Source organism: Corvus brachyrhynchos, unplaced genomic scaffold (genome assembly GCF_000691975.1).
Source record: "Corvus brachyrhynchos isolate BGI_N302 unplaced genomic scaffold, ASM69197v1 scaffold80, whole genome shotgun sequence".
Lineage (NCBI taxonomy): Eukaryota > Metazoa > Chordata > Aves > Passeriformes > Corvidae > Corvus > Corvus brachyrhynchos.
Genome location: NW_008236769.1, coordinates 3,228,039 through 3,251,988, shown reverse-complemented (window position 1 = coordinate 3,251,988; position 23,950 = coordinate 3,228,039). Strand labels below are relative to the sequence as shown.

Below are 23,950 nucleotides of genomic sequence, written 5' to 3'. Positions count from 1 at the left end.
ATCTTCACTCAGTTTGTCATTATTACTCAGTGAGATGGCCTTTGGTTCCACTCAGGAAATGTATTTATTTTAAAGATTTTAATTCCTATTTCTTTTAAAATAGATAGAGAAAAAAGTATTTGGATTTGCAGTATAGTATTCCTCATGTATACATAGTACAACATAGTACAGGAGGTACACAGGTACTTTGTACTGCCCCAGTCATGAATAGAGTTTAAACATCTACACTTCCCTTAGCCTTTTTCCTTCAAGCTGTTCACTGTAAAAACTGTAAATACATTGATAATCCTTGCAGTCTGCAATTAAATGCATAATATGTCTCTGATATTTCAGAAGAAAGCACAAACCAAACCGAAAATGAACAAACAAAAAACCAAGGAAAAGGTAGATAAAGGAATGTAATAACCACTCTAGAGGCCTCATTCTAAAATGCTGTTAAACAGGCAGGTTTCTCAGGGTATTTAACTCCATGTTGGTACCAGTGTTGCTGGCATTTGTATCACAACCTGTACTATTGTCCATTAATTCCTAGTTTCTTTTTCTCAACTGTACCATTACTTTTTAGAAAAGTACACTTTTTACTTACATCAAGTGAGAACTTTGTTTGTTTACTGTTTAATCTTCCTCCTTTCCACTGATTTATCTCTTCTTAAATATTTTGAAAACACAGAAAGCTTCTACTGTAGCTTCATTTTTCATGGGCCTGATTTCAAAACATTAAAACTCCAACTGAAAAAAAACCAACCAATTATGTGTTCTTACATTTTTAAGCCATTACTAAGCTCATTGTGATTTCTGAGGCATCAGATGAATATGATCTTTAGTCTTGTAGAAGTAACGTAATGTCTAGGTAATCTTCAAGCTGTTTTGACTTATTCATCTTTTAATGTATCTTCAAAGGTGAACTTTATCCCTTTGTCATTTTGTTCTTAAAAAAGCCGTGGGACTTTCTCAGAGTTTGTCTTATCCAAAGTTGTTCTTTACTGCACACTTAATCTATTCAATCTTTTCTCTTTAGACTTTCTGTCAAAAAACTTTTTGGTTTTTTTTAATATAAAAACTACTGGAAGCCATCTTGTTACTTGTGATGCCAGTGAATTATTTTTCCCTCTGAATCCTTCTTGAAATTTTTCAGCATCACATCTCTGAGGTCATGCCAGTGTTCATTGCATATGACACTCATCTGTTGTAAAGTCTCTTAACCTCATTTTAGATAGGACATTTGCTGGCCAATCTGATTGTTTTCTTTGCAAACATCCACTGAACAATATTGCAGATATGCTTTTATTGCACACTGCCGTAGGGATGAGAGTGAAAGAATATTTGCATGGACATGAAGAACCTGTTTAGTTATTTTCCAGCTTTTTCAAGGGGTTTTTTTTACAAACTGTATCACTTCTGCTTACAGTCATTATGTTTCTGTCAGGAAATCCAGAAAGTATATCTTACTCCCTCTTGCCCATCAGAAAATATCCTTTATACTATTATGCAGGGTGAGAACTGTGTATTTGTTTCACTTCCAAGAGAGGAGATCTGGTATTATGGATACCTTTGAAAGAAAATAATTTTCCTGCCACTGTCATATGAAGATGCTCACAATTGCAGATTGCAGATCAGCAGCTTCTCAGTGACATGATGGCCCTGTAAGACATTTTGTGTCTGTTGCTCAAAGTAATTTTATCTTTTGTTTAAAAATAAACTGCTGAATAATAGAAATTAGGTTCCTATTAGAACCAAAATTTTTGGCTATGAATAAAAGGGCTGTTTTCAGAGTATCCCTTGATGGTCTGCTACTGTATATGTATTTACAGGAAAAGAGTAATGTGTAATTCCCTCTTATCACTATCTATGGATCTGACTGATAGTGAAATGGGTGCTTGAATTTTACCTACATAATGATAATTCCCAGTGAAAATGGCATTTTACAATAAAGTCTCATCCAGTTGTAAAGCTCGGCAAAATCACTTTGCCTTACTCTAATTTTCTGAATTCTTTTACTGCAGGAATCATCTGTTAATATTTTCTTCTTCCAGTTATTTTTTTGCATTTGTGGGTGGGTTTTTTCTTTCTTTTTTTTAATGTGGCCTCTAACAGCTTCTCAATCTTTTGCTTTTACCTCTTTGTCATCCATGCCCTGCTTCTAGAGATTCCAGGGCCTTGTGGTTTTCTGATACCAGGTAAGGTTATAAGTAGATCTGGAATGGGTGATCTGCTTAAGAACAGACCTTCTGACCTTCCTTTTTTGTACCTCAAGCAGACTTCTCTCCTAAGACACGCATGTTTACTGTCCGTTTTTCCCTGTGATGAATTTACAGCTGATTATTCATGATATATCATTTTATGTATATATATAGCATATTGTATGAACAGTTTTTTTATTTCAAAAGTCTGGATTTAAAATCTGAAAGTTATCTAACTGAAATTATTACTTCCATTGCATTGTACTAAAATTGGTGATTTCATTAGCAGTGTAGATACTGCTTTTGAGGCCATATGCAAGAGAGGAGTCATAAAATGTCAGAGCTCAAAGTTTTTGTTGGAACAGGTTTCTCTAGAAGCTGTTTTGAGAGGGTTTGTGTCATAGGTTTTCTTAAAGCATCTTAGCTACATGCATGTCTCTGTGTCAATAAAATACTATCAGGTTTTTTCTATTTACAAAAGAATTTTTTTTCACAGGGCTTATTCAAGAACATAGATGTCTACAATTTGAAAAACTAAATTAAACAATAAGTTATGAACCAAATTCTTTTTCACATACAAGTCTTTTAACACATGCAAGCAGAAAGAGGAACACTATAGTGAAAACACAAATAGGTTCCAAAATTGTCTTTGCTTTTTTTTGATCTTACAACTGAAGAATGATAAATCAAAATACTCATTTATATTGGATACTACATATGTGTTAGTTTGAAATAAATAAAGTATGAAATCAGATAATGTTGTTTACTGTCTTGTTGAGACTTAGGTTCCCATTTTCTGTCTGTGTTTTGGAAGTGAAATTTAGATTGCTAAACCATTTTGGAACAAGACCTTAGTTACGGAATGTTTTTTAATTTGTGCCAATTAATTAGCATTTTATTGCATGAAAAGTTGAAAAGAGGATATAGTATTCAGAATAAACAGAAGCAAGGATTGACTCCCAGGCTATAGTGCATTGTTACAAATTTTTATGCATGTGCCTCTTTGACTTAAGTTTTTTCACAGAACCTCTTAATGTACTCCATAATCAGTAGTAGACTAGAGTACAGTCAGGACTTTCTAGATGTTGATTCTATCATGTTTATTTCAACTTTTCTACCTCTCCTGTGTGCTGATATAACACATACTTTAACTAGCTATAGATTTCTCTTTCAAAATAATGTAATGAAGAGAAAAAATAATTAATGATCCATACAGATTATGGCTTTGGCAGTAAGCACTTTATCACATATTACCATGTTCTGCTTGCAAGCTGTGACACAGAAGGATACCAGCAACTGCAGATTAAAAAAAAAAAAAAAAAATTAAAGTCACCCGCTCTTTGTCTAACACTTCCTACTGGATCCTTACAACCACATGGCTTCCTTCCAGGCCAGCTCCTTTACAATTAATCTGAGATTAATTTGCAAAGACAAATCAGAAAGTTAGGCAATCTAAGTTTAAAAATAGAATAAAGCCCCATATCTCAGCAAATCCCTTTCAGCTTGGAAAACTCTGCAGTTTGGCTCATTTTGTGTAAAACCTGTTACGGAGCCATCAGACATTAGCTCTTGCAGGTCCCAGGAGTTTGGGGTCTTTTTTCCATTTAGATTAGAAGAAATCACTGTTTATTCCTTCAGAGGAACAATTCACCTGTGGGTAACTCAAGGGTTTTTTTAATAGGGGAAATCTGAAATCGAACTGGAGGCAGTATTGTCATTAAGCCATAGAGTGGGTGATAGAGAATGTATCTTCATTCTCTTAATAGGCATTTGGCAAAGCCACCCATTTTCTCTTACAGTAATCAAACTTCACAAAAATTATGAAAATTAATGATTATTTGTACACAGGTGTTTTCTAACATTTAACAAGAAACCAGTGATTTCTGTGGTTGCTTGACAAAAAAAAAAGGTTACCTAACTTAAATATTCACCATAAAATGCCTTTAGAACTGGAAAACTACAGGGGGAAAAAAAAAAAACCAACCTAGAAAACATCTATATAAAAGAGACAAGATTTGTGTAAGTCAAAGCTCTAAGTCTGGGTTCTGAAACTTAGGGTTTTGTCAATTTTCGTTTCTGAATCCTTTCACTATAATCATTAATAGAAGAAGCTGGCCTGCAAGCATGGATTGCAGTCTTCATTTGCACACAGGTTCAAGGTACAGTTTACATAATTTGTGGGCTCAACTAACACAGTAATGCACAGAACAGTGGCTGACTTCTAAGGAAAAAAGACACAGTATAGAGCTATTTATGGTGAGATAGCTTGGACAATGAATTTAAATTACAGTTTGCAGATGTTCAAGAAATTTACAGGCAATTTTAACATTTCATTTTGCCATCTCCGTGATCCTGCAGATAAAAAAATAAGTTAAAGCAAAAATGCATTTAAAAAAGTGTTCTCTGTAACACCATCATGGGAAGGATTGAAAACTGTGATAGCCCGTTTCCTCACAGGCAATTCCTACCCCATATCAAAGCAAAAGCTGAAATTGTATTCTTCATTTTGTTAGTAGAAAGGGAAGGTAATTTTCATGGATTATAACTGTACAGCTTTCATAGAATAGGAATATGGGAATCACTTTGGTGTCAGCTTCTTAACAAAAACCGAAAAGTAATACTTACCAAAAATCCAATCCCAAATTTATTTGGTCGCATCAAAAGAATTAAGGACAGTTCAGCATTTCATTAATACACCACAAAGTCTAAAGTCTATTTTAAAATTTAAAGCAACATGGCAGATAGGTCCTGTCCATGGTAAATTAATAGTTGCTTGTTTCTGACTATCCAATTTGTATTTTTAAGGGCCTGTGGATGTTAATATTCTTGCAAAGTGTAATCCCTGTTTATCAAATCCATGTAAAAATGATGGAACCTGCAATAATGATCCAGTTGACTTCTACAGATGTACATGCCCATATGGTTTCAAGGTAGGCACTGCATGAAGAGGCTAAAGCTCACTGAAATGTAAGCTTATCCTTAACAACCTTGAAGTATTCTTTGTCTCCCTTCCACTAGTGTCTGTATTTTCCTCTTACATTATATTTGTTGTTCCCTGTAGGGTCAAGACTGTGATATTCCCATTCATGCTTGCATTAGTAACCCGTGCCACCATGGTGGAACTTGTCACTTGAAAGAAGGAGAAAAAGATGGTTTCTGGTAGGTTTTTTAATTGTAATAACAGGATGGAAAACTACTGAGATTTATATGGTAAAATAATGTTGGTGTTAATCTTTAGGTTCCCTGTGTTTGCTGGTAAGTGCACCACAAAGGCAGATTTTTAGCACTTGGGAAATGTTCTGAACATTTTGCCATCCTTGGAAAGCTTCTAAAGCTTTGAATCAGTTAAAAACAATAACAAATGATTGTAATTAGTTGAGGCATATCAGGTCAAGACACATAGTATTGACTCCATAATGCTAATTAATAGCTAGCTAGATCCCTGCTGAAAAAATCTCATCATTCATCTGTTGTTGTGTGTATTACTTCAACAGACAGCATGTAAATGATAAAATGTAAATCCCAGTGAAACAGAAAATTAATGATTCATTTGAAACTCACTATGCCAGCAGATAAACATGCTGTGAGCATTTTTAATCTTGAGTTATTTAATCACACAGTACAATTACTCCAGATGTACTTCATGAATTATGAAATAAAGTTCTTTAGCATTCTTATGTGAGATTATTAGTCATTTAATAATCTATACCTCAAGCTTGTTAGAAATGACACTTCAAAAAGATACAATTCATTATCCTGCAATTCATTATGGCATTATTATTACTTTTAATCCAAATTCTGCCCAAGGATTAAATAGTCTTCTATTAAAAATTAAGTGTATACATCTTAATACTATGCCTCAAGAATTTAAATTGACATAGTCATGCCTCAGAATTTGACCTTTTTCATTTATTTGTTTGAACACTACATATTTTGAAAATCAAAACAATCTCATAGTGAAAGCTTCAGAAATTATAGATAGTGCAAACTACATGAAAATGTATGTGCAGTCATGTTTGAGTGACTTTTACTATCTATTTTGATGTATTTGTTTTGCAGAAACATGATTAAAAGCAAAAAATAAATTACTGCTTTGAAAAATTTATACAGAATTTGGTTTTTTATATGAATGCATGTACGTTAAAGAGAGTTTATATTGGTGCACTTAACTGAATGATTGTGGAAAACTATTACATACTAATCACTGATTCCGGAGTATTTTCCATGTATTTAACCTTAAAAAACCAAAAGGATCACTTTCCATAAGAAATATAATCTTATAACGTAAAGGAAGCATGCTTTTCAAAAGGAATGCTCCATGATTTAATTTAGCAGGGTCCTTAAAGTAAAGACAAAGGTATGACTTTAGAAGTATTTTTCTGTTATTTAAAATACGAAAAATACTTTGGGATTGTTTAATATAAGGGCTTTTTACATTATATCAATCATGTTCTGTTATGGAATATTATAATTCTAATATAATTCTATTAGTTTCAGAACTTCTTGTCTGGATTCCCCATCTAAAGTGTCCCATGTGGTTATTTGGTTTTCTGTATTAACAGGTGCACTTGTGCAGACGGATTTGAAGGTGAAAACTGTGAAGTAAATGTTGATGACTGTGAAGACAATGACTGTGAAAACAATTCTACTTGTGTGGATGGAATTAATAACTATACTTGCCTTTGTCCACCTGAATATACAGGTAGGAGTATAAGAGAAAGCACAGGTAATTCCAAGAATTCCTAGCAGAACAGTAATATTTTCCACTTTGCAGGTGAATTAGTAGTTACTCTACAACTGACTTAATACCAGGTTTCCCTCCATATTTTTCTCCTGTACAGTTTGTAGTCAAAACTAGAGTTAATGTCCACTCAATAATTCCTTTTTTCGTTTTGAAATTACAGTATTCTTATATTTAAAAGGTCATTCAAAATGTGTTCCTCCCTACTGTTTGCCTAGACACCTCAGTGGAGGACCTCTGTAGCTGTAGAAATCTGAAAAATATTCTACTTTTATCTGTAATCCTCATTTTACTATAAAGAATTTGTCTGTGCCATTGGGGAACTGTGTTTGGCTGGATGCTGTCCGTCCTGTACTCCGCTAGAAATATTAATACCGAGTGTGATGCTTCCTGCACAGAATAAAAAGACAAGTGTCTAATTATTTGTTTCTATCAGTTGGCAGCCAAGCCAAAGCATATCCTTCTCTTTGTGACAGAGGATCTCTTGCTTGCTGTCATGGTCTCTGTAGGAATGAAGGATAGTTGGAAAAGCAGCACAGGGGAAGTAGATCTGTTGTTTGCATTGAAATGTTTTATAGCTTTTCTAACTAGACACATCTATTTTCTATCAGCTAGCTGACCACTAGAAGAACATAGAGCTTAAATTAATTATAATTTGAAATGCAAAAAAAAAAAGAAATGTAAGATCCACCATAATTTGGGAATTAACTCTACTCAGTTATCCTATATTTTTACTTTAATCAATGAATCAAAGTTGAGCTCTGGGAAACTGTAAGGAGAGGTGAAGGCATGAATTAATTTCCTTTATTGAAAACCCAGATAACTCCTTTCTCATGCCATGTGTTTCCATCACTAGTTCCACAAAATGTTGGATTGCTCCCATGTTTCAAGGTATTCAGATTTAAAGTCAGAATTTAAGTATTGGGAATGCATAGTGAGTGAAGATGTTAAAACACAGGTATAAGAAATACAACTTCATAATCTAATATAGGTATTCACCCCGTACTTATTCTCAGTAAATGTTTGGTAGAAATTCCCCCATGCAGGATAAGCTACAATATCTAAAGCAATAAAAAAGCCAGAAAGCTAGAAAGCTATTTAACAATAAGTGGATGATCCATATCTGGAACGACAGACATAATCTTCTCTTAAGACAAAATACTGTTTTGCCAAGTACCAATACCTTAACACCTAAGAGCAATTGACAATTCAAGCCTTGGAAAGAAATAACAGGCAACAGCCTCAGTAAGCAGAAACAGGTGTTTTCTATTTCTCCTACAACTAATATTTCAGGTATATGTGAGTCGAATTTCAGCTCCCCAGGCATCAGTTGCTATCTCCTTTAAAATGGGATCAGGTATTCTCTTGTGTAGGCTGGAAGAATGTAAAGCAAAGTCACATCAGTCCAGTATTCCTCTTCAGCAGCTTCATGCTAAGAGGTTTCATGTATCTATTGCATAGCAGATAATTCACTTGCAAGTGCATTCCTCCTCTGCAGCTTTGCAAGTGTTTTTACCTATGTTGCTCATTTCTACATTTTCAACCTTATTTTAACTTTAACTGCTAGAGTCAATAGTTTTCTGCATTCAAAGTATGCCATGGGAAGGACTGCTTTTTATTGAATATCCATAAATTGGATACAAAGGATTGTCTATATGTCCTAGACTAAAACTTTGATTAAGCGTGCCTGTTGAATTTTTGGAGTATTGAAAATGAAATGTAAATTTTAAATTTACAGTTGAAATAAAAATTGAAGTATTTCTCTATATATCTCTATGGATAGAGCAAAAAAGGAGTGCATAAACATTGATAAAATTTTTGCTGTTGGTATTGCAGTTCTTTAATCAAAATACAAGAAAAGGCATTTTTAAATTTGTTTCATAGCTGTGCATAATTTCACTGTAATCATATGGTGAGTTTTACAGATACAATACCTGCTCATAATCTCTACTGAAGTCAGTAAGACACATGAATAGGTGAGAATCTTCTCACCAGCTCTAAAAGAAATCTAATCAATCTATTTCTAATCAGTACGTTTAGCCTCCCTGTTAAAAACTGTTGAGAATTTGCACTAGCTTATCAGACTTTTTTCAACACTTTTTTTTAAAAAAGACCTTTTTTTAAATGCATCACTAGAGCCTCGACTCATTTTATAGAAATTGTAGCAAAACTTTAGGTTTTCCATTATACAGAATAAAGTACAGAATTCTACAATATACTATCTATCATACAAAGCATCTAAGAATAAGACACAATGTGTGAGATCTTAAGTGATTTTTGAAATAAATTATAAGGTGAAATGAAACATTGAGCTAGCCAAGGGGTCCCCATATCTGTCAACCATGGTCTTGCATAGTAAATAACCTTCAGTATTAAGAATTAAACTGAAAGCAGTCTGGACACATCAGGATCTAAAAAGGGTAATGTTCAGAACATAAAGTAATTGTACAGTTTCCTCAAGTGTGTATGAGGTACCAAATAATTTGTAGAACTTTTCTTCCTCTCTGGCCTATAACCTGAGTTTAAAGATAAATAACAGAATCCCTGTCAAGTACGTATAGAGTGATTTTCATGAGGAACTTTGTAAGCATTTGGTTTTTGATATCTGTCCTAACAGGTTAAAATCAGATATGGATATTTCTAATGTTTGTTTTTTTTAAGAAAGGTATTTTTCACTAAATGAATTCATGTACTAGCTGGCCAAAAGTCTGTTAACAATCAAGAAAACAGGCTATATATTCAATATATACAAAGATTTTTAGATTCGCAGGTGTTGATCTCTAGCATAGAAAGTCCCTGAGCCGTAAGTGGCACAGTATATAATACTAGGAAAATACTACTGTAGCCTTGTCCTTTCCTCTTTTAATTCTGTTGGCAATACCCCGAATCATCTTTGTTCAAGATGTCACAGCGTATATGAACTCAACATGGAATTGCACCAGCCCAGAATATTTTTCTGGGTGAATGGTTATCTGCAAATACGCTTTACATTTCAGCAGCATCGTGTAAGGAAGAAGTCAGCTGAAACCTGCTGGTATGAAATGTAAATCATTCTTCTATAAAGTCTTATTTTTATGAGGGCTTGTTAGAATCCAAAATGAACTGCAAAGAATGTTCCAGTGTAAAACTGTCTCTTTTTGACTTTTCTAACAATTCCTTGAAAACCAACACTTCTCAACTATATTGTGTTGATTTAAAAACAAGCAATTAAAAAGCTTATTGTGCTGTTGCTTAAGAATCAGGAATCCATTTTTCTCTGCCTCAGTTAAGTTTTACAGCAACCACCACAGTTACAGGTGGAAAGACAACGAATGGTATTTGCACTATAATATGAGCTTTCTTAAGACTGTATCTGTGAAACAACAGTAAGCAAATGGAATCAACAGACATTCAGGTGTCTCATGAAGCCTGGAGAAATAAAACATTCAAAATACCTCACTATGTCCTGCACTCTTTAATCTTGCTATTCTCTTAACATTACCATGTCCTTTATTTTAACCTCAGTCTAGTAAACTTCAGGTCATTTTATGTACATTCTATAGATTACAGATAATCATTTCTCTTGCTCATTGTCGTCAGTCATTAGACCACAGAACTAACTGATCCAGAAGTAGAACCTCTCTTACGCCGCTGGTGGCATGTACTTCTTACCTTTCTGTTTGTTTTGTTCTGCTGGAGGTGAGACTTTGAAGCTTGCTTCATTTGCTGTATCAACCTCTCTGCTGCTATAGTTGTGCATTAGCTTAATGTGCTATGCTGTCGTATTACAATGTAAAAAGTCTCTTGTCTCTTCTGTCTTTGTCACTGCAAGCTGCTAATCTGAATGAAGTGGAAAAAGGTCAGTTGTCTTTTAAGCCTATTTTCACTTACCTTGGTTTCTCACTTTCCTTTTCTTAAAGGTGCATGGATTTCAGTTATTACAAATGACCAAATAAATCGTATATAGATATAATTTAGAAAGCTCACTGCAAATCCTCAAATTAGGCGCTTGGCTGTTGCTGTGAATACATGTCCAAAGAATGTTGTTGAAGATGCAGATTGCTGTGCAGGAGTAATTTAATACTGCATTCATTGTCTTTTTTTCAGATGTATTAAAAACTTGTGCAGACACTGATACAGGACTAAAAAAAGCTTAAATTATTATGTTCTGAAATCCTTATTCGCCTCACCTTAAAGCCATCCCTTGGTTCTGTGCCAATGTATTCTCTGTGTTATAGCACTTAGCACTGTTTTGCTTTAATTTTTTCAATAGATTGTGTTACTAGAAAACATGCTGGAGTATCAAATGGCAATCTTCTTGCTCATAATTTCTGTGGCTTTTTATTTGCTGTAAATATCTTAAAAAATTGAAATAACCATATTAATCTGGGGCTGTGGTAAAAGAAAGGTAATATTGAAGAGATTTATGACACTGACTTTGGGTGTTTAATTTTTAATTTTTTTTAAGTTTCTGCTTAGCACCTATCACACTAACAGACGTAAACCATCTTCTCTGCAATCCAATCATATATACAATCTGAGACCTAGCATAGTTAGTGACAGTACAAAGTTGCATATTTAGTTTTAAAAGCAAATTAATAATTTTGTGGTGTATTTGCCATTAATTTGATAAATATATTTTCAGTTTTTAAAGCAATATAATAGATTATATATAGTAATGAAAATACGTTCATTATCCATGAAGTAACATGTTGAGCAAGACCGCAATTATATCATCTATGTTGATTAATTTAGACCTCTGATGAATAATTACTACAACATAAACTCAATGTAAATTTTCTCTGTAACTGAAGCAGAGTATAAGGTATTTCCAGAAAATTATTCCAACCATAGGTTTTCCATGCTTAAACTGTCTTCCATTTAGACATGTTGCTGTATTTGCATTTTATTACTACTCATGTGGACAGCAAAAATAGCCTGCTGTTTTTCTTGTTTATTACACAAGTGTGAACTGTAACATATTAAAATTACTGATTATAGAAAGAACAAAGTCCTCACAAACAAATTATCAAACATCCAGGGGACGTGAACTAAGTTCAGCTCCAAAATTAAGCAGATGTGCATGTGATACATATTTATATTAGCTTGCCAGCTGAACATGAAAGTTACTGATAGTTTATAAGTTGCTTAGAGGATCAGTCAGTTTTATCATGAAAGACATCTTTTGAATTTTGACAGTATTAAGAAAAAAAAAGGGATCATTTCAAGCAATTATCTCAGTTTAGGCAAGCCTTAGAGACAACCTTCCTGCCACTGCAATAAAGGAGCTGCTTTACTACTTTGAATTCACTTGCTAATCAAATAAGTACCTTCCTGAAATTTAAGCATGCAAGTAATCAAATGAAAATCATGTGACATCAAACTTGATAAAAAGTTTAATAATTTCATCAAATTAAATCATAATCCCCATCCTTGTAAGAAGTGCATGTGTTACATATTCTTAGAATAAATAGATACATTTGTTACTCTTGCTTTTTATCACTCATAAAATTTTCTATTTCATCTAGTTTAATATACTTTAAATGACTGTTCTATATTAAAAGCTCAAGTAGTAAAGTAATTTTACTGCATTTGCATAAAGGGGAATTATACATGATATTTGTGGCACCTAAGCTACCTGCTACTGGTTTAATCACTGCCATTACTCATTCTGGTCTACGATCCACCCTTCTGTATACCTTAATTGTCTTAAAGCTTACTTGCCTAAAAGTTACTATTTCTTTGCTGTTATCAAGCAGCAAATGTAAAACAAATAGAAATGTTAAACTAAATAAGCCCCGTCTGACACTGAGATCCACAAGCACAGGGGTTAGCTAGAAAGACTTACGAGATGGTGAAAGATAGGAACAATCCAGCAATTTGACTCTGAAATTAAATTCCAAAAATATATTTAGATTTATGATTATAAAATGCATCCTACTGTGACTGCAAACTTTTGTTAATTCTAAGTAATTTTGTCCCTCATATAGTAGATACTTTTATTTGTATTTTCTGAATAATGAGTTTAAGACCTGAAATAATTTATGTTGTGTACTGTACATTGAACTCAAGGCTTAATAAAAATGCAGCAATTTTCTGTATATGGTTTGTTAAATGGCACTGACATTTTCCAACCCCTTATGTGCTCTATTGGCTATTTGAGTCGCAACATCAAACAGAGACATCCAGTCACAGAGTCAGATAGTGATACCTAATTGATAAAATATAAACACTACAGAAGTTGACTCACAGTATATCATAACTAAGCTCAGAAGCTGGAATGAATATATAAGCACACATATAAAATCCTTCTATTCTAGTCTGTGGTAGGTATTTGGTATTTTGACTTTGGAAGAGGAAATAATTCTTCTAGGAAAAACCTGAGTTTTGATAATTAAAACTGACTACTGTTGCTTTCTCATTGTCTAGTTTTTGTTCAAATAGCAAACTCAGCCTTGCTAATAATTTAAGGGTGATTTTAAACTTGTTTCTTCAAAACCTTGCCTGTAATTAGCAATGTGCTATTATATTCAGAAGCCTATGTCCATTTTTGTTAGAGCTATGCTCTTCATTCAGAAATGTAGTGGCTGACATTGCTTTATTTTAAATTTATTGCCCAATTATTCAAAATAACAAAGATGTAAATCCTCTTTCACGTCATTGCCTTGTTACTCATTATTTGTTGTACTGCATGTCTATGTATTGGAAAATCTAGAGTTAAGGGTCTGTTCAGCCTTGAGAAAAGAAGGCTTGGGGCAAGCTTATCACCCTGTTCCAGTATTTGAAAGGGTGGCTGCAAGGAAAATGGAGACTCCCTTTTTCACAAGGAGTCATGTGGAAAAGGGGTGGGGTAATGGGTACAAGTTACTCCTGGGGAGATGCCAATTAGATTTAAAAAGAGAAAACCTTTCTACAATGAGAACACTGAGCCATTGGAATAACCTTCCCAGGGAAGTGGTGGATTCCCCAACATTAGTCACTTTTAGGATCAGCTGGACAGGGTGCGGGGCCATCTTGTCTGTTCTGCTTTTGCCAAGAGATGATCCTTGAGGGATCAACCTGGTATTCTGTGATTAAGTTTTCGTGATTTATAATCTTATCAAGTCATAAGAGTGAATTAACACACTCAGGGGAAACACAAACTGACCTGTGAATCTAGCAAACATAAATAGCCTTGGATAGCTATATCAAGTATCATCAGCATACATCAGTATTTAATAATGTTTTCTGGCTGTTTAAGTCTGCATCATACTCTATGCAAAATCTCAGTAAATATTTGTCTGGAGCTTGGAGGGCCGTGTTCATTTGTGCCACACAGAGTTCCACTGGTTTCAATGCTACTCTATACCAGAATCCAGACTCCCTAGATGAATTAGCAAGATGTCTTATGAAAAGAGTTATTGCTGGTTCTAATTAAACTTTGGAAACTTTTCACAGGTTTTTTGACACTTTATCCGCTACTTACTTTTAAACAAACTAGTCTGTTCCTTATTTTCCTACACACAGAAATGTTCCCATCTTTCAAAAACGTAATTACTTAGCCAAGCTCTTACAGAAGCCTCAGTTAAAATATTATTAGATGAATAAAAGAATGTCCTCAAATATTGGTGTCAAGCTTCCTTGAATTGAGACTTCTTTCTCACAACCTTTTTTGATTATTTTGCAGTATGCTCTTTAAACATTGTATTATGTGTCCTGAATCAGGAAAGTCTCTAAGATTTCCTTCCAGTAAAGCCAAGGAGCCTAACTTGGTAAATCTGGTATTTTCTTCAATGAGTGTTTCACTTTCATCGCTATATTTTCATTTCAACAAAATTAACTACTCCCTTTCACCTTGTCTCATTTAAATTCTGAATAACACAATGATTATTCAGTATGCTGAAGGAGGGGTTTCTTTAGCAGGAAACTATACTCTTCAGTGCTTCAGATTCCATATCCCATAATTTACTTACCTTTTCTATTAAGTTTTTCAGCTTTATTTTGGCCATGAGAATGCTCCATTTGAAGTATAGACCTATTAGCAGTTATTAACAATTATTAATACCATCTATTAGCTGTAGAAGACCTTGCATATGGATTATTTTGGCTTTTTCTTCTGGTATTTATATCTTCATTCAGAAATAGAGTATCTGTTGTACATATTTGGATTCCATCTTGAATTTTTCTTGTTTTTCTTTTTACTGATCCTGTGCTCAAGTCTGTCATTAACGCTACGGGGTTTTTTAATGACTGAAGGTTGTACTATAAGTAAAGCTAGCTTTTATGATCATAGGATTTTTTACATGAGTCTTTTGCTATATGGCCACCATGTTTACCATATCCTTTTCCTTGAATCCTGTTTCCTATTTGCTATGGACTGTTTAACTAAAACTCCAGGGATGTGATTCACCATGCATACAATTTACAAATGCAAGGGGAAAGTTTCCTTACTTTCCTGCTGTCAAAGCACAAAAGTCCTGCTTCTAAGTGTTTTTCTACAGAGTACTCAGATCAAAGTCTGACCATAATCTCAAAAATGCCTGGTGATGTTTGATGATGTTTGCAAGCTGTTTGGCTGCAGTACGCCTGGTAGTGTAGCATTGATTTTATGATTTGAAGTGGGAATTTTTTCAAAACTGTAAACCTGTTTAAAACTTAAATCCAATCATTATGTAGGATTCACAGCTAAGAGTGGGAAATAAGGAGATGTCAAGTGCCCCTGAGCACCCCACATGAGGTGATTCAGCTTTCAGTATAGTTCTGAAGATATTAGGGCCATCAACCTATGAATACTGAAATGCGGTGTACTCTAAGAAATCCTGTATTTTATAAATACCTGGGGGAGGATATACAAAAATGGACAGGCTTAGACACTGTTCAGTAAAGCTATTTTCCCCACAAGGTATGTCCGAAGTCTGTGCCAATGATAATCTAAGCCATGGCCCAATTAATATCCTATAGCAAAATCAGTTCAATAAATTTGACAGCAATGGTAAGAGTGCTTGCTCCTACTATGCCACTCCTAAATTGCCTTTTTCTAGGTATTCTGGTTTTCTTTTCACTGAACTGTTGCTGTGAAAATGTAAGAGACAGCAAGCTCCAGCCCTGCTTGGGAGAGAGGCTCAGTGTATCACTTTCAGAAACTCTGATATGCTGTTAGTTAATAATCTTGGGAATATTTAGAAGTGTTTTTGTCCCAATTTTTGTTAGTACTATACAACCACATTTTAATTATTTGTAGTTGGACTGTCATATATTTTTTCAGTTCTGTATACAATTTAATATACAATATTTGCCATAATAAGATATTTGTGAAGGTGTGTATAAATGTGCATATATATCCACATATATGTAGGCACATACATACATTTCTAAACTATGGGAATGTGCACAAACTAGGTTAAAACAACAGTCACTTTTTGCTTATTCTACTCCCATGATCCTTAAAATCAGAATTCTCTGTTCCCATACTTGCATCTCACTCTTAAACACTGCTGGTCTTTAAACAGATTTTAGCTATTACAAGTTCTGCAAATTGACTAAATGCTATGTGAAGAATAGCACTGAAGACCTCTTATATATGTATTTGTTTGAACAAAGCCCTTTGAAAAGAGAAAGAGATCTGGGTTTTGTTTAATATAGCGTGGGATGCAAAGAATCCCTGGTATTTCAGGATTCTTTGTGCACTGACCTAGTCATAACAGTTGCACATTTCCAGACTAATAATTCTATTGAGAGCTCAAAGAGACTTTGAGGATAGAATTATAATCCTTTGTATTAGTCGTCTTCAGTGGCCTGCATTTGATCTCCATTCAGTTTCCTACATATAATGAGTAAGTCACGTTGTTGCTGACAGTTTTCCTGAGGCTGTTAAGTGGCCTGTGCATGAGCGCCATTTTCTTATGTTAACTCAAACCTTTATTTGGTTTGTAGAGAAAATGCACTACCTGCAAATTGAGAATGTGGTATTTATTTACTTACTTATTTATCTTTAAAAAAAAAATCTTTGTGTAGAACCACGCTGTACCTTTTTAATGGCTGCAAAATACTTGTCTAGCTGTTTTTTGGCTTGTCCTCTCATTTTTGAAGGTGCAGAGGTCCCATGTCTTGTTGCGCTTAGTATATATGCTTCAGTTCTGTTTTTACTGGCATAACCATCTTTTCTCCTGATTCAATTTTGCCTTTTTCTCTATCCTTGCTTTAATATAGACTATTCCTCAGCGCTTTTGATGTTTTTGTTTATTTGTCCACTCCACTGCAAGCCACTGCCATGCTCAGCTCAGTAAAACTGAGGGATACCAAATAATTGCCTCTTTGAAGGCAAGTTCAGCTTGAGCACTGATTGTCTGATCATTCAATCCTTTCTTCTGCTCTTTTCTTTGTCATTTTAATGTACAGTTCTACTTTACTTGCCAGCTCATGTTTTATTACTGGATGGAGGACAAGGGACAATCCTACTCCCTCTGTAGTTTTAGAGTCTGACGGATCTGTCAGTCCCTGAATTCAGCAGGCACAGGGTTTATACCTGTTCATTTTACATATATTCTTCATGTGGATGCTGGAATAAGTGTCTCTACCTTACAAACCAGTGGTTACAAGCTTAGCGAGTGCACTATTCGTGGTATCATCTGGTGAGTTAGTCAGGGAACAAGATATTGTTGATCTGTTTATAAACATGTGTTTCCTTTTCATAAAGTTGCAAATAAAATAATTTTTAACCATATTAAAATACTATTTAGATTATAACCCCATTTTGGAAATTAGAGCCACTGCCTCTATCAGTAGGGAAGGGTAGATATTTTACATAGATTATTTCTTTTCTCTTCACAGATGATAGATAATTATGGTACATTAACAAATGCAAAAAATGGAGAGTCATATTTAAGGAAAAGTAGAAAACAAGTGTTCATTTTTGGATATTTGGAATTGTATTGACATGCAGTGATATTAACAGGTTTTTTTCAGGTAATAGATTGCTTATAGTGATAGGGCAAATCTGTGCATAATGTGCTTAGAAATAAGAGAAAAACATATTGATGGCTTTTTTTTCTAGTGAGAAGACTCAATCACTAGTGTTGCTATATAGCAGAGGTGGATAAATATTGTAAATTTTTAAAAATTACAAAATTAACATTTATATCCATGGATAGATGATTGATGTTGAGCTTGATATTGTTTATAAAGGAGTTACCAGGTATATTCTTATTTATTTTTATTATTTCTGTATTACTGTTTATTTATTAGTATTTATTCTAAACGTATTTATTACTATGTAAAGAAGTATGCATGTTTCAGTGTTAGCAAAGGAATTTGTAGCCATTGCTTTTAAAATTCTGTTCATTGCTATTTTCAGGTCACTGTGATATTTTCACTGAATTGACAACATACATTATATTTCAGGTGAACTCTGTGAGGAGAAATTAGATTTCTGTGCCCAAAACCTGAATCCTTGCCAGCATGATTCAAAGTGTATCTTGACACCCAAAGGATACAAGTAAGTCTGAAATACTGTTTCAGAGTCCAACTGAATCGAAATTTGTATTTTTCTATCCTGCCTATATTCCTTTCCTTCTTTTTAAGTGGAAGTCAATTCTATTCTCAAAGTATTAATTTTGATTATTAGTAAGCATTATGGCATAACAAGCCATTATTTTCATGTAAAGCTGCATTATTATCTTAAGTATGTTTTACTGAATTTTACTGATCTTTAACAGTTCTAATTCCAATCAGATTTTAAATGGAAACACAGGGTAGTCTTTATGATGGTTTGTGCAAAACCCTTTTAGGACTCTGGGCAGTAGGAAAATAATTGCATTTAATTGAAGTGAAATAATTATATTGCTTTTAGAGAAGTAATTGTGAAAGAGATTATTAGGAAGGCATGCTGAAAGGTATAAAGTAAAGAATTCCCTCCCCAGGAAAGCTAATCTTTAATTATGCCATATCCTTATCATGATTAATTAGTATGCACAATTTAAAGTTGTTTTATAGGCTTTAGGTTAATAAATACAGGAAACCTGCAGCTTTAAATTGTTCTCACAAGTACCTGTTTTATACATAGCATGCTTTTGTGCTAAAATCAGATTAATTATTATCATTTCCACTAGTTATGAAATGACATTTTATTTAAAATATGGGAAAAATATATTAAATATTCAATTGTATGTGAAATTAAGTTGATAGTTTTCAACTGGAAAATAGAAAAATGGTTTGGGTTATGTTGTAGTGCATTATGTTTGTTTTTTCATGTCACTTCAATAAACCTAGTTTAGTGTCTTATACTTTACTGTCCAGTTCATTAACCTTTCATGTTACTTTCTGAGCTTATAAATCAGAAAACATCACATGCAGTATACTTCAAGAATGTATCTCAGTCAGACTTTTAATAGCATGCTTTATATTCTTTTTCCCTTTTCTTGTTCATGCATGTTGTTGAATAAAAATGAGACATACTTGATTGAAGTACTAAATTTAAAGTTACACGGCTATTTAAAATCACACTTGCCAGCTTAGAGAAAATTTTGGATACTGAAAGAAATAACATCAAGGAGGGAATCACAAGATCTCATGAAATCAATTAAAGACATCTTAATTAAAAAGAATATCATGTTGGATGCATGGATTTGTAATCTTTTCCATTAATTTTTCACAGAGTTCTGGGCATTCACTCAGCCTTACATATGAGAAATCCCCAAAGAAAAGTCACTAGCATTAGCAATGAGAGTTTCACATGGAAAAAACCCAAACAAATAAACAAAAACCATTACATACTCTCTTGAGGATGAGCTGTTTCTAGTTCAGTGGGGGTTCAGGGGCGGCAGATGATGTGTTTTGAGATTTCTGTTAGTTCACCAACCATGGAGCTATTGCAGTAAATCAGACTGGTGGAACTGTAAGGGAAAAAATTATGCATAACCTTTAAACTGTATAAATGGACCACTGGTCCGTTCATAGCTGTTCAGTTGACAAAGAAAATAACCATCAGTACAAGACTTGGACTATTTGCCTCAGTTTCACTAGTTAAGAATATTGATTATATTTAGTGTTTGCAGCCACGAACAACATCTTGCAATATTCTGCATTGCTCATAAATTCTAAAAACTGTCAAAATTATTTATGAGGGCTCTCTAGATTTACACACAATTCTTCAATATAATAGCAGGTGTGTAAACATTTTAACTAGCAAACCTCTATTCATTACATATGTAGATTCCCCATCTAATAATATGATTAAGCTATATAGTCTTTACACACGAAGTAACAGTAATGCCTTTTTTTCCTTGATTTTTAAACAGTACAGTAGTTCCTTAACTTGGTCATAATCACACTGGATCATTAAAGGGCACTGTGCTATCTGATTTTCTTTCCTGTTTTACAGATGTGATTGCACACCTGGATATGTAGGTGAGCATTGTGATATTGACTTTGATGACTGCCAAGACAACAAATGCAAAAATGGAGCGCAGTGCACTGACGCAGTTAATGGATATACATGCATTTGTCCAGAAGGATACAGGTGAGAAAGATCTGAAGGTAGTACAAACAGGTATGTCTTCTGTCAAAGCTGCTTTTTCTTGGAAATAATGATTGTTTTCTGTTTTCATTTAGTGGCTTGTTTTGTGAATTTTCACCACCAATGGTTCTACCTCGCACCAGCCCTTGTGATAATTATGAATGTCAAAATGGAGCCCAGTGTATCATAAAAGAAAGTGAACCAATTTGTCAGTGTTTATCAGGCTACCAGGGTGAGAAATGTGAAAAGTTGATTAGTATAAACTTCATCAACAAAGAATCCTATCTGCAAATCCCTTCAGCTAAGATACGCCCCCAGACCAATATCACTCTACAGGTAAGTTTGCTTGTGTTGTAGATTCTCTTTTCTGGAAATGAGAATAAATGACTTTTCATGATATGGAAAATGACCCAAAGTTGTCATTGGGTCACTTAAAGAGCTTTTCACAGTTTGAGCTAAAAACTCTAGAAGAGTTAATGCAATAACTATATTCATATGGGAGAAGGTGGGCTTATTGATAGGAATAGAAAGAGTTTTGTCAGGTTGCCCTTCAAAACAGAATTTTATTATGAAGTAACAGACTATGGCAGTAAATTCAGAGATTCACTTAATATCTCATTTTTATTAAATACTTAATTTTAGTTGTTTCTAAATATTTCTATCTTTTAACTAGATTGCCACAGATGAAGACAGTGGGATCCTGCTGTACAAAGGTGATAAAGATCATATAGCAGTGGAACTGTACCGGGGTAGAGTGAGGGTCAGCTATGACACAGGATCATATCCAGCCTCTGCTATTTACAGGTGAACCTGGGTGAAACACATTTGTGACTGAAACAAAACCTATATTCATTCCTTATATCAGTGTCACATTTTTTAATAGATGGTTAAAAGAAATATATGCAAATGAATGTATTGTCAGACACTTAAAACCTCTTGCCAAAAGATGTGATTTGGCTTGGTAAATAACTCTAATGCAGATATGTCAGATAAATATATTATTTGATGCAATAAAACAGAATAAGAGTTAGCTTTCAGAAGAATATTTATGCATTTGTGTAAAGCTCACAAGTGGCATTGGAGTTTTTTCTTTGTTGTAACTGCCAAATAATTTCCTAGTGTGCTGAATAAAATGTAAAACTGTACTGTATAAGCAGAAATTAAATAGAAGCTTCTCTTCTCTGTTAGACAGTCATATAATGTGGGATTTTCCTCTGGCAAGTGAAGAGAAAGCTAAAAACTTGATTCTGAAAAAAGGCACTACCTTTGAAAAAGAAATGGCTTTTGCTTCCTAAGTATTTAAGAGAGAGAATCCACAGCTGCTTCTGGAGAATAATTTTTGAGGGTTTTTTAAAATCAAATTTCTCTGGTTCTCTGAAAAATTACAACCTGAATTTTTTGGGAGGTATTATATAACTTCACAAAAATTTGCAGACAGTCATTGCAAGAGTGAGCAGAAAGACAACAGGCATCACTTCCTGGCCTTGACTGCCCTGTTGGTGCTAAAACTACTTTCAGAAGTAAAGGGGAAGTATTAAATCAGTTTTCTTTGAATCTACTTTTTGTTCTGTTTTGTGTTATAAAATTATATATAGTGTATATTTGCTTTATAGAGTTTGTAGCAATGACACTGTTCTGCATTCTATTAGGGACATCTCACTGAAAACAAATGATTTTTATAAATGACTGTACTCCTATGGCAGTACAAAATCAAAAGCTTAAATATATATAGCAGTGAAACAGTGTTAAACTCTGTTAGGTAGTAGCACCTAGGGAACTATCATTTTAGTAGATTACTAAAAGCATTCCACAGGGGGGAAAAAAGTCTATAAAACACAATATAAAGCTGTTTAGAAAAAACATACCCAATAAGCGTCTTTAAGAGTCCTTTTTTTTTATGTGATTTGTATTTCATAAGGTTTCCTTACGACTTCATGAAATGGTTTAACATGTAGAAATAGTGTATGTATTTCAATTGTATAGATTTTCACTTTTCCAAGTTTCTACAATTGAAAATAGTATTATTTTTATTTTCTATCTTGGTTAGGGCTAAACAAAAAGTTTAGATTGTTTTTTCAGGAGTTTAATTATTTTTGTTGATTTTTATTTCAATAGGTACATCTGTCTGAGAATAAGAAGCAATACGAATGAGGGTCATATGTAGTTCCAAGTTATTTTGGCTCCCATTTGTTTAATCTATCCAGAATACTTCTTCCCATTCAAAACATATATTTCCTTCTCACAAATTTAATGCTTTCTCTGGCATTATTGAAATATAATAAATACTGGTAATTCACACTTGTCCATTATAGTTTTCTAGAGAAGGATTGAAAAACAGTACTCACACAGGAAAAAAAAAAACATAAACATGTAAGGACTTAATAACAAAGTGACCCATTAACAAAGTCCCATTTAGGTTACTGTTACAAAATAATAAAAAGCATCTCACCTACATAGTTGATTGTCTCTTTTGAATTGTGTGGCATATGAAGAATGCAAGTGTAGTGAAGAAAGGGATGGAAAATGTAGTGACGTGTTACAGAGTGACACTGTTTAGTGAAGCAGATACACACTTTTAGTGTTATTATTTTTGTTTCTATTACTGTTGTTACTGTTATTAACCTCCATTTAATTTCAAATAAGTGTGATGGTGAGTTACTGAGATATTTGAAAACTTTCATGTAATAGTCCAACTGTAGTGAAGTCTCCTGCTGTTGAGGAAAAGCTGATGGCATACCTCATCTCTTTCTACAACTGTCTGAAAGAGGATTTTAGCCAGGTGAGACTCTTCTCACAAGTAACAAGCAATAGGACAAGAGGAAAAGGCCTCAAGTTGGACCAGGAGAGACTTAGATTGGATATTAAGAAAAATTTCATCATGTAAAGGGTTGTCGAGCATTGGAACAGGCTGCCCAGGGAAGTGGTGTACTCACCATTCATGCAGGTATTTAAAAGTGTAGATGTGGTGCTTAGGGACACTGTTTGGTGGACTTAGCAGTGCTGGTTTTGTTGTTGGACTTGATGATCTTAGAGGTCTTTTCCAGCCTAAAAGATTCTGTGATTTCATGATTCCATTTTGGAAGCCATATATGCATCTCCACATTTGTATATAGGTATATATGTGCATCTAGTGATAGCTCTACAAATGGCATACTGTTCAATCTCTATTTCAGGTTCTAGAAAGCAGTATGTTGTAGCACAGGATCTTTTACTCTAATCTCGTCATCATTTCCAGTTCTTACGGTTTTACCCTCCTAGGATCTTTGTGGTATTTTCTGCCCTTTTTAAGGTCTTTACCTTCTTTTTATCCATTCATTGTCTTTCTGTACCTTTGTTGCCTATTAAAGCTGTCTCCTGGAATGTTTCCAGTCCTTCCTTCAGTCCCTCCCTTTTGTTTCCTTCCTCCCTCCCAGTTCATGGGAACTGACTGCTGAAAGAGCCATCATCCCAAAAGCATTCATCAGTCAATCTGTAAAACAAGATGAGATGATGCCAAGACCAATAATTAATATTCATTCATTGGAGATGGTTATTTGGAAAAATTTGATTCACTTGTGT

At 33.9% G+C, this 23,950-nt stretch overlaps 1 protein-coding gene across 1 annotated transcript in view; it reads left to right on the top strand.

Moving 5' to 3' along the window:
• SLIT2 (slit guidance ligand 2) overlaps positions 1-23,950 on the top strand; it is a 262,238-nt gene that overhangs the window by 222,404 nt on the left and 15,884 nt on the right. The window contains exons 28-35 of the mRNA XM_008645128.2: positions 4,986-5,110; positions 5,242-5,339; positions 6,743-6,882; positions 10,733-10,759; positions 18,280-18,373; positions 20,258-20,395; positions 20,488-20,728; positions 21,066-21,196. Coding sequence (XP_008643350.1) covers positions 4,986-5,110; positions 5,242-5,339; positions 6,743-6,882; positions 10,733-10,759; positions 18,280-18,373; positions 20,258-20,395; positions 20,488-20,728; positions 21,066-21,196 — 994 coding nt within the window. The remainder of the gene's footprint in view (positions 1-4,985; positions 5,111-5,241; positions 5,340-6,742; positions 6,883-10,732; positions 10,760-18,279; positions 18,374-20,257; positions 20,396-20,487; positions 20,729-21,065; positions 21,197-23,950) is intronic.